The 17,824-nt window shown below is 39.0% G+C and overlaps 1 protein-coding gene across 2 annotated transcripts; it reads left to right on the top strand.

Moving 5' to 3' along the window:
• Positions 1–671: 671 nt before the first annotated feature.
• Positions 672–9,549, top strand: LOC135713899 (PC4 and SFRS1-interacting protein-like). Of its 2 annotated transcripts, XM_065237125.1 has the most exons (10): positions 672–894; positions 953–1,008; positions 1,217–1,364; positions 5,944–6,015; positions 6,124–6,532; positions 6,593–6,730; positions 6,864–7,045; positions 7,118–7,244; positions 7,309–7,447; positions 9,119–9,549. In XM_065237125.1, the coding sequence occupies exons 1-9, from the start codon at positions 814–816 to the stop codon at positions 7,416–7,418; spliced, it is 1,323 nt and encodes a 440-aa protein (XP_065093197.1). In that variant the 5' UTR covers positions 672–813; the 3' UTR covers positions 7,419–7,447; positions 9,119–9,549. The 2 variants fall into 2 exon arrangements, with proteins under 2 accessions (XP_065093197.1, XP_065093188.1); XM_065237116.1 differs by having other exon boundaries at positions 7,309–9,549.
• The last annotated feature ends 8,275 nt before the right edge of the window (positions 9,550–17,824 follow it).

Below are 17,824 nucleotides of genomic sequence, written 5' to 3'. Positions count from 1 at the left end.
CTACCCAAATTTGGGTAGTTTTGAAATAGCGTGCAGGCTTCCCAGTATTTGAACAAGTCATTACTAGAGTTGGTGTATAATGAGTCACGCCAAGAGAAAAACAGTTGAACTCGCATCACGGTTTTCGAAAGATTCCCTTTATTTTCACTTGGCAACAAAGGACTTTTACATCAACTTCAAATGACTTCTAGCGAGAAAAAAAAAATAGCGGCTGTAGTAAATCACTATATTAGTGATTTTGTCAAATTATCTTAACAAAAAATAGTAGAAATTCTCATTACTGATCATTACCAAACGTATCCCATGACAATTCAATGCTCACTGCGTGTTTATGATCATTTCTTCGATTATATTTTATATTTTATTGCAATACCTTTCGTGGACCTTTCATAGCATCGTAATGTTTGTTTACTTTGCACGATAGGTAGCCGGTTTGACAGTTCATTAGGTAGACTTGGCTTCACTCTTGGCGTGACTCATTATACACCGACTCTAGTCATTACTTTTTTGCTGCGTAGCAAAATGACGATTCAAGAACACCTGAAATAGTCAACTCATCTTGACCGACGCGACGTTTCTTTCGTAACGCGTGATGGATTTGTGTCAGAACTGTTTATAGTGTTAGTGCGTCGTTCGATTTGAGTAGTGTGGAGATCTTCAAAAAAAAGCAGTAAGTTCTCCAAACGCATCGCATTCGCATCATCTATAAATTCAGGAAAGCTTCACGTCGATCCCGCTTTTTGCCGTATAGCTGTATTCCACCGGTGCCGGAAGATTGCATATTTTGGAATTAAAACCACTCTTGGGTGAAACATGGTAGCGCCAAAAAAGTCATTCAATGTTGGTGATTTAGTGTTCGCCAAAGTAAAAGGTTATCCGCCCTGGCCAGCGAAGGTAAGCTCGTAACGACCTGGCTTCGTCTTTCTTATTTCTAAATTTGTACTTATTTTAGATCATAAAAATCGAAAAAAAGAAATACAATGTGTACTTCTACGGAACAGGAGAAACGTAAGTAACTCTCTGGTAACCATGGTACCTTCTAGATACCGAAAAAATTGAAATTTGACGCCATAATCTGGCCAGCTTTACCAGAGGAATGCTGAGGGAAGCGTGGAACAAAAAATCTAAGATGGATTCCTTTAGCATATTTTCATCCGTTCGGGAGTGTAGGTAGGTGAATATAGACGTATGAGGCTAATAATTTCATTTTCCACAGGGCTAACGTCAAACTGGAAGATCTGTTTGGGTATCGCGATACCAAGGATAAATATGCTACCGAGAAGATAATGAAACGCAAGGGATTCAAGGAAGCTATCATACAAATTGAATCTGCCTTGAATGGTGAAGACCCTAGCCCAATATTGGTAAGTAATAGTTGGGCACTTGCTTTCGACCTTTCTCCAAAAATAAGTGCGAGCAGGTCAGATTCCGAAAGTGAGGAAAGGCCTTCTCGGTTTTTCTCCGTTTCCGCATCTTATACTTGATAGAGAAGGGCTTTTCTCACTTTTGGAACCCGTTCTGCTAGGAGTTTCTTATGAAGCATTCAAAACGTCAAACATAACAGGGAATGTTTTTGCAGCTGTAATTAACAAAGTCGGGAATGTCGATGAAATGTTCATCTAGTATTGTGCTGCGGTTGTTTATAGAAGGTTTTTTGTTTCCTTAGCTCCAAAGCTCCCCTAAATAACATATGTAAATAGTTGAAACCGAAAATACCAACCCAATTAACCAGAAAAGTTCATGACTGATGCTTGATACATTTTTGAAATTTCGAAATCATAACTTTTTAGCGGAGTTATAAATATAATTTGCTAAACAAAAGGCCCTATCCGCTTTTGTAAATAAAAAAACGACCCTATCGCGCGAACCGAAGCTCGCCTACGAACACTATCGGGACGAAGAGAATTTTCAATGGCTCATGGTGTTGTTGATTTGCGTGATCGAGCTTCGGTTCACACGAAAAGGACATTACAAGGTTTTGTTTACAAAAGCTGATTGGCTCTTTTCAAATGTTGCGTGAGTTATGTACAATTTAATTTATTGTAATTGACTAGGCCCTGCGCGCTAAGATTCGATAAGCCTTAAATTATAGTTTACCCAGATAAAGCGAACAAACCTTAATATACGTAAATTTAAATCAATAAATCAAGAACAACATGTGAAAAGGGCATACAAGCTTTTTGTAAACAAACCTTCTTATGTCCTTTTCTCGCCATCCATATGACACCAACGCAAACCATCAACATCACAGGGTAGGAGATACTTTCCCCTTTCCGATGATGTGGTTGGTTTGCGTAGGCGACCCTTGGTTGGCGAGAAAAGAACCTACAAAGGTTTGTTTACAAAAAGCTTGTATGCCCTTTCCACATGTGGCTCTTGAAATGCATAAAACTTGACCATCTAAATTGATCAATTTATATGGTCAAGTTTTGAACCCACCACAGCATGCTTTTGGCGCTACTGTATATGGACGATCAAATGTAAAATACTGTGGTAGCCACAACATAGTTCTGTCAAAACCTCAGCATTTTCATTGATCCATTATAGGCCACTTCCATTTGATTATCACGCAGAACTGACTGAACCATAATAGCTGACCCTTAATATTAGGTGAATACCGCATCTGTTTTTTTTTTTTCATAGGGGAAATAGCTCTAATGTTGGCCTATGGATCTAAGATTGGGCCCATCGCTAAAAATCTTCTATTTATCAATTTTACCTATATGAACGCGTCATTGGGACGGTACTAATGGATATTTTTGGTCGCTATTGAAAATTTAGTCGATTGCTGAATTTATGTATGGGCCCAAATTAGGGACATTTAGACCGACATTACATCCATTTCCCCTAGTTTGTTTATTCGCCAAGGCTCATTCGCAGTAGATTTACGGAGCCGAAATTAGTAGAGCGGGGCCGATTGCTCGATGTTAGGGGTAACAAAACAATAGATAAACAGGTGGATGATTGGCTTAGAACTAAGAACACAAATGTTGGAGATGCACTGGGCAGTTAGACAAGTGCTCAGGATCTCGAACTAAGCGGGTGGACGATTGATGACAAAACTGTAAAGAAACAAAAAAAGACGATTATGGTAGAAAACCGATGGGGGCTGACACTTCATCTTGGAGGAACACTAACAACATATGTACTACTAGATCCTCAAATCGATCCGTTAAAATAAAACACGTAAATTAAATTCATGGCATTTTCACGAATTTCGTTTGCTTTCTGTGTGTTTTCTGTCTAAAACACTTTTTCGGTTGGGTAATAAAATTTCTTCGCGGTGGTGCCCAATAAATTGCTGAAAATTGTGAATAATTATGTTGTCGTGTTTTGCTTGCAGCGTTTTTGAACAAAATCGATCACTGATAGGAGTCCGCGAAAGGAATTGGCAGACCATAAATGTGGAGGTCCAATCGGTAAAACAACTGAAAAGAACATCAAGTGCCTGGAATAGTTTAGACAAATATTTCTATTTTTCCGTAGGATGTGTATAAGAGTTTGTCATTTATGACGCTGGGAGTTCAGCGTGAAGACGAAAAGTAGTGCTATAATCAGGGCCAAGCCAAATTTTGTGCAGGGGATTTCAGATCGTATTCCACGAAGCACTTAAATGCTTCGGCAAGCGACATGAGTATGAGTTTGCTTTGAGGTGTCGAGAAAATATGTGACGTGTCGTTGCTGTACGTTATGTGTCCTTTGGTCCTTTTGAGAGTGTTTCAAAGAAAATAGAAACCGCGATTGATCAGCTACACGGCAATGCTATGCAGTGTTTTGTTATATTCTAGTGCCAGTGTATTGCAACCGACAAAAAAATGTCAGATTAGAATAGATTAGATTTCTTTATTAAAGAGACTTTTAACGACAAGATTTCAGATGGAAAATAGGATTGTATTAAACATTGACGGCATATGGTGAGATTGTTTGATTATACTATGTTTTAGTTTTACATTTGATATACTATTAATTATCGGCTTTACTTCCCTTCCGAAGGAAGGCGTGATCAGAGATGTTATGCCTCAAAACATCCCGGCGGCGTCGACTGGGATTGATCCCAGGCCGGCTGGGGTGAGAGGTAATCACGCTTATCACACCACCGGCGCCGCTCGTTTTTAATAATCCAATATTGACAAGAAAAATGATGCGTTATCCAACCTAATCATTTTCCAAAATGTTTTCTCGCACTGGTTGCGTTTGGATTAGATTAGATAAATTCGAGACCTCGCCAAGACATCTCATACGGGTACCGCGGTTTGTTTTCCTCGCACCCTGAGGGATTCGGATAACTCAGATCTGACAACACGCAGAGACCAAAGAACATGCTCGAAATCGTGATAACCTTCACCACATGCGCCTAAATTGCTACCTGAGAGTCCAATTCGATCTTGATAGAAATGCGTGTCTAACGAACAGTGATTGGACATGATCCTTGACATAGCATGATCATGATTGACCGCCCGCGGATGTTACTTCGTTATTACCAGATCAGTTGTAATTCTACAGAGAACCAACAGATGATTCTTGGTACTAGCAATCATCCTCAATGTGTAAAAACTGGTGATAAAATTAGGCAATATCAGCGCCGGTCGGGTCCGAATGCAGGTCAAGAAGGATTGTGTAGGAATGTGTTGTTGTTGATTCTCGCTTTGTTGGAAACCGAGAAATCCTCTGCACTTCTACGAAAAATCACTGGACTGTTGGATAACGGTACGTTTATGCTTTGACAAACGGTACCGTAAAATACGGGGTATCTTTGATAATACGGGTAACTTTGATAGTAGAATATAATGATTAAATTTACACGTTGCACTATTTCAGAATTGGAAACATTGGTTTCATTTCGTAGCTTAGAACACGGTGAGCAAGCAATGTGATTATAAAACTCTTTTGTATGATGGGGCCACGATTTTCTGCTCAGTAAGCAAAAACGGCTGTCTGAGGCAGCCGAGCCAGATGCCAACACTGTCAGTGGTCCAAACATTTCTACTCGGGTATCGCAGTCGTCGTGACGTCAACCGTCAGGCAACCTCTGAGCTTAACCGTAGCAACGAAGTAAACATCGAAGCAAGCGGAAAGGTAAATGCTTCGAACGAATTTGATAGCAAAGATTACATCCTCAGAAGAAAAGTTTGTGTGTTTGCTCATTTTGCTATGCGTTGCTTCCACCTTCACAGAAAAAAAAGTTGTTGAATATTACATCCAAACTGCTGCAACCATCGGTTGTGCAATATAATGTTGTACGATGTACATCGATTTTGCGAACAAAATTACATCCATTGATGTAATATTGTATCTGCTTTTTGCTATTACATCATTATTTCATACATCAGCTTGAATTACATTGATTAATATTACATTTTTTTTTTGCTGTGTTCACTCAAGCGCAGCGCTATTGTATCTGTCGCTTGGATTCTGGCAAAGTTGCCAGTCTTCTTGATGAAGACATCATCGATAAGAGCCAATAAACGAACCAAACAAAAACCTAATTTTGTAGGATTTCAAATCAGAGGCTCTTTAAGATTTCAGATGAATAATAATAGAAATTTATAGAAATGCGCCAAATCTGTTTCTTGTAGTCTAACAGTTTTTAATCTAGTTTGTGAATGAATTGAATCCTTGTTTATATCAATGATTAAATCCAAGGAGAGCATCATGCATGCTCACAATAAAAAAAAAATACGGAGATCCTAATAATTCTTGATTTACAAGATCGATTAGATCCTTTTATACTCTTTGCTGACTGGTACCAATGGTACACATTGTTCAGCCATTTATCAACCACAAGTCATGCAATTCTGTTACTTCAAACACTTGACATCCCTTTAAGGAAACTTGTTTTTTTTTTCTGAACAGCGTAATATAAGTAATTGATAGCCACATAGCATTGGTTCTTAGCTGATTTGAGTGTCGTGCATTAATTCCGAATTTTGAATATCATTCCAGCTTACATCACAACCCTCAACGTCCGCTGAGCCATCCGGCGTCAAAGTTGAGGAATCCTTTAATGCGACCGAGGCAAGTAAAGTGAAATGTGCCGTATTGCCAATAAGTGACAAAACAAATCTTTTTAGTTATGCCCATATAAGAGCTTGGCTTAATATACGTTTGTTTTCTTATTCATAGACAAGTTTCAATGCATCTCGCATATCTGCTAATTCGACCACCATGCAGACCTCCATTAAATCCGACAAGGAGGACAATCAAAACGGCGATAAATCTTCTAGCAAATCGATACAGGAGGAAGACAAAAATTCAATAAAACAAGAAAATACCACAAACAGTGCTCCCGAAAACAACAAGAGCCCCACGGTGACTCCTAATGTGAAAGAAGAAAAACCTGAAAGTCCTGTTAAAGAGCAACAACCAGAGGTCGTCAGCAGAAGCGGACGTAAAATAAAGCCCAAACGGTTCCTGGATGGCGAGGAAGAGGAACTAGCTGCTTCACCACCGGCCAAGAAAAAGGTTCTAGCACCAAAAGTGAAAGTAGCCCCTTCGCCTGCTGTTGTTCCGCCAAAGAAGGCTAATCCATTCGGTAACTGTGCAAAGCACGTTTCTGCATGTGCATAGTTTAATTATATTGTTTAATTTTTAGATAAAATTGAAAGCGAACGTGTCTATTTTCTCAAGCTTGAGCGTGAACTTGTGGAGTTGAATTGGGAAATCAAGTCTTGTGTTGGTTTAGCATGCGCGGACCCTGAGCGATGCGTTGAGCTGATGGAGCAGTATCAAAGTAATATTTCTATCATTTCCTTACTATGTAAATTGTAAATATTCATTTGAGAAATTGTAGATCCCCCTTCATTTAAAACTTTATACATAGTTTATGGACAGTTCCTCAGATAATCAATGTTTTTATGTTATAGAACTGAAAGTGACACCGACCATGCTGAAAAAGAATCCAAACTGTGTGGAAACCATGAAGCGATTACGAAAATACGTTGGAAATACAAAAGCTTGGAATATGGCAGATGAAGAGCGGATTAGGTTCGACTTCTACGCCCAGCAGATACGTGTCAAGGCCGAACAGATCTACACCCAGTTCAAGGTTAGGACAATTTTAAGAGTATTTATAGCAACATTTTAGCAAATCATTACACATTTCTTTATCTTTCATTAGACCATGTTCCCAGTACCCGAGGGAGCCGTTATGTTCTGGGAGATTTTCTGCGAAGAATTGAGCAAGTTTGAGCAAGCCACGAAAAACTTAAGTCAAGAAGAACTTTTCCTTCTTGTGGACGAAGCAGGTGATTTGAAAAAAAATGATCGTACTGTTTCGAATGCATTTTGTAACCTTCAAATCAATTTCAGACATAAAGAACGATTCAGAAACAGACAAGAATAACGGAAGTGACATCAAGGAAGAAGGCAGTAGTGAAGATTCCGAACAGAACACGCAAAGTGACGAAACCGCGACGTAAATTTATTTTCAAAACTAAACAAAATACCGGTAAGATTTTTTATGAATTCACTCGAAAAAAGGAGGACCCCAATTTTATCTGCAGAAATTATTATTTCGATACTTTACAATGATCTACGCGCAGAATATATAAAACGATGCACAGTGCGCAGCAACTGACACAGAGTCGCATTTATTTCGTGCCGCTGAACAGTGGTCCAGAATGCAGAATTAGGTGGAAGGATATGTTTGAGCCTGAAATTGAAACTTTAGACAAAAAGTGTATTTTACAAAGTTGTTCCTTATAGTTAGGCCCTCATTTTTATGATAATGAATAAACTATTTTTTCCCCAACCAGAGGTATTAACATTTGAACAGGGCATATTTTTAGTAGAAAAACCTCGATAACTCTTGATATCTATAAGCTCTGTGCAGCAACTAGGGCAAAACAACTGTTTTTTTTAAAGTCACCCTAACTCAATTCAAGGAAATAGCTCTAAATCGATCGAATTGATAAAAAGATACAAACAAGTTCTTTTTTACAAAGTTGCTTGAAATTAGCTATAACTTTGCAGAATAATGTATACATTAATTCCTTTAAACAAAAAAGTCGATAGTGGGCCTAACTATAAGGAAAAACTTTGTAGAATATACTTTTTGTCTAAAATTTCATTTTCAGGCTCAAACCGTATCCTTCCACCTAAATCTGCATTTTGGACCACTGTGCACTGGTTTCAAGAGGTATGAGATACCTGTTCTTATACAAAACAATCCGGGGAATCGAATGCCACTGGTTTTGTCAGCTTCTCCCCATTTTCTGTTGAAATTAGAAGTTATTTGGTTTTATATGCGACTGAAGGTTATCTACAGCGATAAAATACAGTGGATGATATGGTAGGAAGCCAAGAAAATCAATAACAACTAAAAAGATAGATTTGCAAACTGCCGCTAGATTTTAGACATAAAACACATACCTAGTTTCTTATGTAAAAAAAAGTCCAACGAATCGATTGGAGCATGTATCGGTTAGCAGGCATGGAAAATCATTTGCATTCATTTCGTGCATTCATTTACATTCATTTGCCTCTAACTTTTTTCTTCAACAGCATTCCGCAAAATGATGTATAGAGCTTTTGTAGGTTTTGTTATTAGCTACTAACAGTTGTTAGCTGTTAACAAGTATCTCTTATGCATGACGAAGCAGAGCGAACAGAAGCCACCACTGTTTTTCAGTGAATGTATTTTACATTCACTGAAAAACAGTAACAAGTTCTGCCCGCTCTAGTTCGTGATGCATAAGAGATACAGATTTGAGTTGTGAGCAAAATATGTAGCTATTTAATAACAAAACCTACAGAAGCTCTATACATCATTTTGCGGAATGCTGTTGATGAAAAAAGTTAGAGGCAAATGAATGTAAACGAATGTATGAAATTAATGCAAATGATTTTCCATGCCTGTCGGTTAGTGTAGAGTTTGGGAAGTGGACAAAACCAGCGGCATTCGATTCCCCGGATTTGTTTACATAACGATGGGTATCTCACACCTCTTGAAACCAGCGGTACGAAATAAGTGCGACTCTGGGTCAGTTTTTGCCCACTGTGCGATGGCTTTTCGTTCTTTAATAAATTATCAGATGCGCTGGACAACAAAATTATAATTTCACAAAAAAGTTTACGATTTGTATTTTTTAAAACAATCATATTTTGTTTTGATAAATAGACTTACATCGGTAACCAACAAGGATTAGTAATTCGAAAAGAACACATGTGGGTTACAGCTCCCATCCAGAAGCTAAAATCTGAGATCGAAGTGACATTGAGCTTAATTTACTACGACTCTAATGGGATATTACGGAATGAATAATCTAGTTAACTTGTAGAAAATCAGAGCAGTTGCTTCGATTCGGGATTTTAGTGATAGATACTAGTTACACTAAGAGAAACCACTTATATTTTAAATTATCGTCTTATCTATAAAAGTATGAATGCAATAAGTGGTTCACGAAGAGTCATAGTTATCTGCGCTATAAATCTATAATTTTGTAAATTTAATATAAAACTCAATACATGCAGTTCTGTTTTTACGTGATTTACATTTTTTTTGCCTTTCTCCTCATAAAGGATGAGTACAGCATTTTCAATACTACCATACTTTTCGTTGTTTTTTTAAACAAGTTGCAATCCGAAATCATAAGATTAAAAAAAGACCGAAAAAATAATCTCGTAAAAAAAGAATTAATTGTATAATCAGTTATTAGTTTTCAAACGATGGACAATTATTTATTCCGAAAGTTCAACCAGGTTTGCATACACATCGTGCTGTGGAAGTCGTCATTTCGTTTATAATTTCGCTTTTTCCTCTGCCAATTTAAATGTTGTTTAGACTCCAGTTTTACTGATTTTTCAGTATAGTCAGGGTGTCGTCCACTCAGTCGAAAAAATCGGAATGTGGAATTGATTGTACGACTTTTCCCCGAATAGAACAGCTCCCCGAAAATAATTTCCCGAATGTACCATTTTCCCGAAAAATTATACCATGTTTCAGGAAATATCAAAACCTCGAAAATCGATTGTACGCAGTAGAAGTTCAATTTGAACTAATCTGGGAATCTTTACTGGTTAACTACTTGTATCGAACAATACCATAATACACATATTAATGTGTGTTGAATAAAGACAATAGTTTGACTTTCGTTAAAGCTACATGTGAAGTTCAAAAGTTCCTTAAATCGGTAATCTTTATTCAACATACATTGAATTCTTCGTGCTCAGTACAATTTTAGATTCGGCCTATAAGAAGTCACCGGTTCTATAACAGTCCCCAGAATACCATTCCCCCGAAAACCATTCCCCAGAAAAGCATTCCCCAGAATGTACCATTCCCCAGAAAAGTATGCCATGTATTAGATTGACTATTTTTCTTTATTATAGTCGCTCCTGGAATCTTCTTTCGCGTATATAAAAAGAAGAGAAAAACTTCTTAATGGGTCAAGGGGTTTTAGGATACCTTAATGGATCAAGGGGGTTTTCCTTCTTTGAAAATATAAGAAAAGGAAATAATTAATTCTTTGGATATACAATAAAGAAGGGAATATTCCCTTCTTTGAATATATAAAAGAGAACATCATTAATTCGTTAAATATATACTAAAGATGGGAATATTCTTTTCTTTGAAAATTTAAGAAAAAGAAATCATTAATTCTTTGGATATACGATAAAGAATGGAATATTCCCTACTTTAAATATGTAAATAATATGAAAAAGAAGGGAACATTCCCTTCTTTGAAAATATAACAAAAGGAAATAATTGGATATAGGACAAAGAAGGAAATGTTCCCTTCTTTGAATATATAGAAGAGAACATTATTAATTCGTTTAATATATGATGAAGAAGGGAATATTCCCTTCTTCGAAAATATAACAAAAGGAAATAATTAATTCTTTGGATATACGATAAAGAAGGAAATGTTCCTTTCTATTCATATATGAGGAAAATATATAATCAATAGCTTTTCGCAAGGGATTCGGGGTATTGACTATATGTGATAATAACGTGTGGAATTATGTTATAAATTTGTAATCGGTAGTTCTGTAATACTGATATATAATATCAAATGACCAAAAAAAGTGATAAATTACTAATTGCATCATCTTTTCTGGGGAATGGTACATTGTGGGGAATGCTTTTCTGGGGAATGTTATAGAACCGGAGTCACCATGTAGCTAGTATGTATGTCATGGGGACGCATGGTATCGTTTATTTATTTGTATAGAGTTTAACGTTCGTACCTATCCAACACATACACAAACACATTGTATGTAATTAGCTCCATGGAACATACCAAATTATACGTCAAACAATGAACTAAGATAAAAAGAAGGAAAAATTCTTGCAACAAACCAAATTTTCCCTTCTTTGTACACAGTTCGTTCTTTAACGTGTTAAATAAATATCTAACTAATTTATCAAAGCGATATCTCATCGTAATAAAATTGAAAAAGCCGTGGTCCTGGGTTCTCAATGTGACAACCAATGAGCTTGTTTTAGTGTTCTCATGATATTTTATGTTCGCATCAGGCCATTAGAGTCACATTAGGCCTCTGCGTGGAGAGTGGAAGACTGCCGTTTGAAAAATACATAGTTGCAACGGGTTGCAAGAACGCGGTTGGCTTTGCAGAAAATACAAGTGGGACCAGTGAAGTCGTGTCCCACCTCATGGAGGCGAACCATCTTATGAAGAATACCGCCGACCTGGAGCTCCCCCCGAAGGTAGGGTCCACTGGTGTGGCCAGAGGTTGGAACTCACCCGGACCTTCCAACGATCCAACGATAAAGAACAGTTTCCGGGCGGGAACCAACTGCCCATGCATTAGTGAGATCAGTAGCCGAATTACATAGAACCAAATACAATAATCTTCATCAAGCACAATACACCGACGGATCACGAAGCGGTGGTATAGTCGGTATTGGAATTTCCGTTGAAGCAGCCGCCATTCTTGTTGCTGCCACGTTGCCATATTATTCGATTCTGCCAGTGTTTTAGTAGCTTCTCAGTCTCAAACCACTAAACACCCCTGGATTCAGGACATCCAGCAGTTCGCTCGCTCCTAAGAAAACAGCCTTCGTCTGGGTCCCCGGACACTGTGCGATCAGAGGTAATGAGGAAGCCGACCATCTGAGCTTCATCTTGTACAAAGTATGAGTTTCATCTCGTACAAAGTCGGAATGGATCCCAAACTACGCGAAGCTGCTCTTAGATCGGATACATGGCCGAAAGGAATTTTGTTCCGTGAATTTGAAGACGGTTCAAAAAACATGTGGTTGCCTCGTTTGAACACGCTTACCATCACGATCTCTCCTATTCCGGGACCTTCCGAGTTCTCAACTCCCATTTCCGGACTAGACCCAGTCTGCTGATTCAGAATTGGATTTTGCGTTGTGAATTAGAGCGCTGTAGAGCAGAACGCACTGCCTGTCGCATTATGGGAGATCTCGAACCACTCGATCCAGTCGCGCTAGCTATTTCGCGCCATCAAAGTCGTTCTATTTCCTGCCATCAAAGTCGTTCTGGCCCTGCGGTCGAGTTTGGTGGTGGGGTCTCCCAAGCATCGTCTTCAGGGAAGTATGCAGACATTAGTTACAGTCATTTGTCTGATCAGTTTCCGTGTTACTGTGTAACGCTTCAAGCACCTGTCGGCTGTTTCCAGTTGAGAAGCACTTATGACCGCCTTTTGGAAGCTCCTAGTTCCTTCAGCCCAGTCGTGCCGATTCCTGCCAGCACTCAGCATAGTCGTCCTGGCCCTGTGACTGGATATGAATCAGGAGTCTTCCAGCTTGCTTCTACAGACAAGCACAATCAATATATTGACAATTCACTGCCTGATGCCGATCAAATTTTCAGCAATTCGGACTATGTTAGTCATTGTGATGATGCCTCTATAACACCCAATCCTGGGAACCCGGAACGCACCGTAGAAAGACTCTTGGAAGCCCCCAATCCCTCCGTCTCAGTCCTGCCATCAACAGCCTTTGTTCGCCATAGTCGTTCTGGATCTGCTGTCGGATGTGGCGAGTATTCAATCAGACTCGATGATGGTCAGTTATTGCCTGATGTATCTGTGATTTCCAGTAAATCTGTTGGTGGAGGAGTCCTTGTAGCTGTCCGTAGCGGGTTGGAGGCAATGGCCATCGAGAACGATTCATGGAACAATGTTGAGCAGGTACTCCCGAATCACAAACGAAGTGACAGACGACTAACTGGCGAAGAAATCAATTAAAATAATGTGGTTCGCTGTAATAGAATTTTCTTAGAAGCTTGTGCCATCATCAACCAGATGGGATAGTATTTTTGTTTTGGTTTTGCACAAAGTTGATTTTGTGTACAATGATCTTTGACAGTGTGCAAAGAGTGTATCATTTTGTCATTTTTTATGCATTTCAGTTTTGAGTAGAGTGAAAGAGATAGAACCAAAACATTCTAGTACATTTGGTGAAAATGCTAGTTCAATCCAGTAGTAGTGTTGCCATGTGGTACAATCCAGTAGTAGTGGTGTTGCCATGTGGTACACTGAAAAATTGCAATAGCAGGTTAGTCACCAAAGTTTTCGAGCCGCTCCGTCTGTCACTTCGTTTGTGCTATTACTGGCAAGTATATTGACGATTCAGTCTCTCCTTATGCCGCCACCTGCTCTTCGTCGGATTTGGGACACCCTAAAACAAGCACTGAGGATGTTTCCGAACCTCCCGACCCAGTCGCGCTTGTTGCAGACATCCGCCATCGTCATCATCCCGGTCCTGTGGTCGGTGATGGTATCGGGGGCTTCCGGCCTGCAACCTCAGGCGATTATGTTAGCGATTCCGAGCTTTCGGTACCTGATGTCCTTTCGATTTCTAGTTCCCGTGATTGCTCTTTTAATGGTCTCCGGACCTACTACCAAAACGTGCGTGGGCTGAGGATTAAAATCGACTCGTTTTACCAGGCTGTTGCGGAGGCCGAATATGATTTGATTGTGCTGACGGAAACGGGTTCACACAAGTGAATACTTTACGGGTTCACACAAGTGAATACTTTTTCCGAACCGAAATGTTCGTTTACTAGATCTTGTCCTGGCAAATGATTCCGCACTAACGGGCACTTCTGTTTCCTTGCCGGTCGAGCCACTGATTGATCTAGATGCCGATCATCCCGCTCTCGTCGTGTCATTTAGTTTACCTACGCCGATTCTTTTTACGCCGTCATCTGAGTGCTACTCTTTGGACTTTCGCCGGACCGATTATGTTGCATTGAACAATGCGCTTGCGGAAATTGATTGACAATTTATCGAAACAACCGCTAGCGTGAATGATACTGTGGATTTTATCAGTGCTGCACTGGAAGATGCTATTTTCCGCATTGTCCCAGCTCGACGACCTCCGCTAAAGCCTGCATGGTCTAACCCACACCTATGCGTGCTAAAACGTCAACGCTCTGCCGCCCTCCTAAAGTATTGTAACTCTCGCTCGCCGTACTACAAACGACTGTTCAATTTTGCGCGTCGTAGTTATCGAAATTACAATCGTTTTCTCTATAATCGACAAGTGAGACGCACAGAAGCGAACCTTTGCACGAATCCGAAAAGTTTTTGGTCGTTTGTCAACTCCAAACGGAAGGAATCCGGGTGGCCTTGTTCCATGTTTATCGGAAAAGACTCGGCTACTAGCCAAAGAGAAAAATGCGACTTGTTCGCTTGTCATTTCAAGCAAGTGTTCCACGATGTCATAAATTATCGTGGAATCACCTCCCTATGTGCCTGCTCAAAACTGTTCGAGATTATCATAAATGGTGCTCTGTTCGCACGCTGCAAAAATTATATCGATACAGAACAACACGGTTTCTACCCGAAGCGCTCCGTGTCTACGAACCTGGTGCAGTTCACTTCTAACTGTCTGCGATGCATGGATTCAGGATGGCAAGTCGATACTGCGTATATGGATCTAAAAGCTGCATTTGACACGGTGGACCATAATATCTTGCTGGTTAAGCTGGAGATACTTGGCATCTCGTCAACTGCTGTGAATTGGTTCAGATCTTACTTGGTGAATCGCTATGTACATGTCAAGATAGGCGCGTCGGAATCGGATGTTTTCTCAAACAACTATGGAGTTCCGCAAGGCAGTAACCTAGGACCGCTACTATTTTCGATCTTCTTAAACGACGTCGCCTTGCTGATACCATCAGGATGCCGCGTTTTCTATGCAGACGATACGAAAATCTACAAAATTATTAAAAGCCTCTCGGACTGCTGGGATCTCCAGAATATGTTAGGTATTTTTGCTGACTGGTGCTTAAGAAATTTGATGAGTCTAAGCATAGAAAAATTATAGAAATATTTCCTATCACCGAAAAATCAAACCAATCATGTATGACTATGTTCTCTATGGACGCTGTCTTGCTTGTGTAGAGCACATAAAGGATCTCGGCGTAACTTTTGACTGCAGACTCACTTTCAGAATCCACTACAATGACATCATCTCCAGAGCTAATCGACAATTGGGCTTTATTTTAAAAATTTCCGACGAGTTTCATGACCCGCTATGTCTCGCGCAAATTCAGTTGTTTGATGCCTTTTCCATGCTAGCTGGATCACTAGAATTGAATCCGTTCAACGCAAGTTTGTGAGATATGCTCTTCGTTTCCTCAACTGGCGTGACCCAACAAACATGCCACCGTACGAGGAGCGTTGCCGTCTCCTGAGAATCGAGCCATTAAAGGTGAGACGGACGGTCGATCAAGCTATGTTCGCTGGAAAGCTGCTTACGGGTGACATTGACTGTCCAACACTGCTGTCACAGCTAAATATGTATGCCCCTGAGAGGTCTCTTCGTCAACGCAACTTTCTGTGTTTGGAACCACGTAGCCGGAATTATACACAACACGAGCCAATTCGAGCAATCAACCGGCAATTCAACAACTTTTTTTTATATGTTCGACTTCAATGTATCAGCTGACGTGTTTCGTCATCGGCTACTTGGCCTTTACCGTACCGTTGACCGTAACTATTTAGTTTAAGTTTTATTCATTTAGACAATAATTGTCAGTTGAATTTTTCAATAAACAATAAACAATCTGACGGCTTCCAGAAGACAGTCCAACTTATACACCCGAAAGGTCCCAGTCCAAGACAGAAACCGACGGATCACAATCACGAATCGAACTGCTGGACTGGACTGGAGAAAGAATGGATGCGATCTCAAGGTATGACTTATTTATGCAGAAGGTAAAAGGGGATACCAGGAAATGGGAGGATCCACCTGAACACCGACTCCAAGTTATTCTATCGCGGTTGAGAACTAACCATACCAATCTCTCCAACAACACGGGAGGCCGAGGCAGATTTGGAAGGGAGTGCGACACAGTGTAACGTTGAAGAATTTTTCGTGATGGATTAAAAAATCGGTGCATGGAACGTTGAACTACCGATTACAAATTTAATTTATAACATTATTCCACTCGTTATTATTTCAAATGGTCATTACCTCGAATCCCTTGTGAAAAGCTATTGATTATATATGTTCCTTATATATTAAAAGAAAGTAATATTCCCTTCTTTATCATACATCCAAAGAATTAATTATTTTCTCTTTTATATATTCAAAGAAGGGAATATTCCCTTCTTTATCGTTTATTCAAAGAATTAATTATTTCCTTTTCTTATATTTTCGAAGAAGGGAATATTCCCTTCTTTATCATATATTTAACGAAATAATGATGTTATCTTCTATATATTCAAAGAAGGGAATATTCCGAGGGGGGCGACACATCTAAATCTCAATATTAGATGCTCCAAAAATTTCACACTAGCGAATCAATCTTCGAAAACTCTTCTTTCAATTCTCGCATCTACTTGCATCTTTTTGCAGGAAATCTTCAGAATCGTCATTGATCTTCTTTCTATCTATTCAGCGTGTACGCAGCTAGCCACAGCAAAACACAATCTTTCCTGCAACGTAGATAGAGTCGTCCCCCTCGGAATATTCCCTTCTTTATCGTATATCCAAATAATAAATTCTTTCTTTTTGTTATATTTTTAAAGAAGGGAATATTCCATTCTTTATCCTATATCCAAAGAATTAATGATTTTATTTTCTTAAATTTTCAAAGAACAGAATATTCCCATCTTTATTATATATTTAACTAATTAATCATGTTCTCTTTCATATATTAAAAGCAGGGAATATTCCCATCTTTATCGTTTATCCAAAGAATTTATTATTTCCTTTTCTTATATTTTCAAAGAAAGGAAAACGCCTTGATCCATTAAGAAGTTTTTCTATTCTCTTTAGGTATATTCGCGAAAGAAGATTCCAGGAGTGACTATAATAAACAAAAATAATCAATCTAATACATGGCATACTTTTCTGGGGAATGGTGCATTCTGGGGAATGGTTTTCGGGGGGATGGTTTTCTGGGGAATGTTATAGAGCCGAAAAAAGTAGCTAACAAAATTCGATAAAAATGACCAAAGTCGGAAAAAAGATAAGTGTGTAAGGAATGAATGTGATATAAAACAAAGTGACAAATACACTGAATTTAAACTATATAGTCTTTATAAAATAGTCGTTGTTGGATCAAATGAATACCGTATCATAAGTTAGTCTTCGTATCATTAGCAGATAAAACTACACACTAGTCCAAGATGCATTCGCACCATCTTCTGTAATGGAATACCCTACATAAATTAGATGTTGAATTGGATCGATAATTAATAGATACTTCTCTATCGGATCCTATATCAAATAGGTCTTGTTAAGAAATTCCATCAATTCTATTTAAGTTGTTATCTACTGTGAGCTTTCGCTCGGTTCATTTTTCTCACTCGTCTCATCTGTACTTTCGCTTTGTGTCTTAGTGTTGATTCCCAAACCAAGCCAGTTGGAGATCATGGC

This window comes from Ochlerotatus camptorhynchus, unplaced genomic scaffold, assembly GCF_037179485.1.
Source record: "Ochlerotatus camptorhynchus isolate MF236.1 unplaced genomic scaffold, CSIRO-AGI_Acam_v1.1 ptg000042l, whole genome shotgun sequence".
NCBI classification, from domain to species: Eukaryota; Metazoa; Arthropoda; class Insecta; order Diptera; family Culicidae; genus Ochlerotatus; species Ochlerotatus camptorhynchus.
Note: the sequence above shows the minus strand (reverse complement) of the source record. Positions and strands in the feature narration are given on the sequence as shown.

What these genes read in the sequence shown, in the direction of transcription:
- LOC135713899 (XM_065237125.1), top strand. Translation starts at nt 814, where the DNA reads ATGGTAGCGCCAAAAAAGTCATTCAATGTTGGTGATTTAGTGTTCGCC. An exon ending in AAAGAAGGCTAATCCATTCG is followed by an intron (nt 6,533 to 6,592) that starts GTAACTGTGCAA and finishes TTTAATTTTTAG; the next exon opens with ATAAAATTGAAAGCGAACGT. An exon ending in CCTTCTTGTGGACGAAGCAG is followed by an intron (nt 7,245 to 7,308) that starts GTGATTTGAAAA and finishes AATCAATTTCAG; the next exon opens with ACATAAAGAACGATTCAGAA.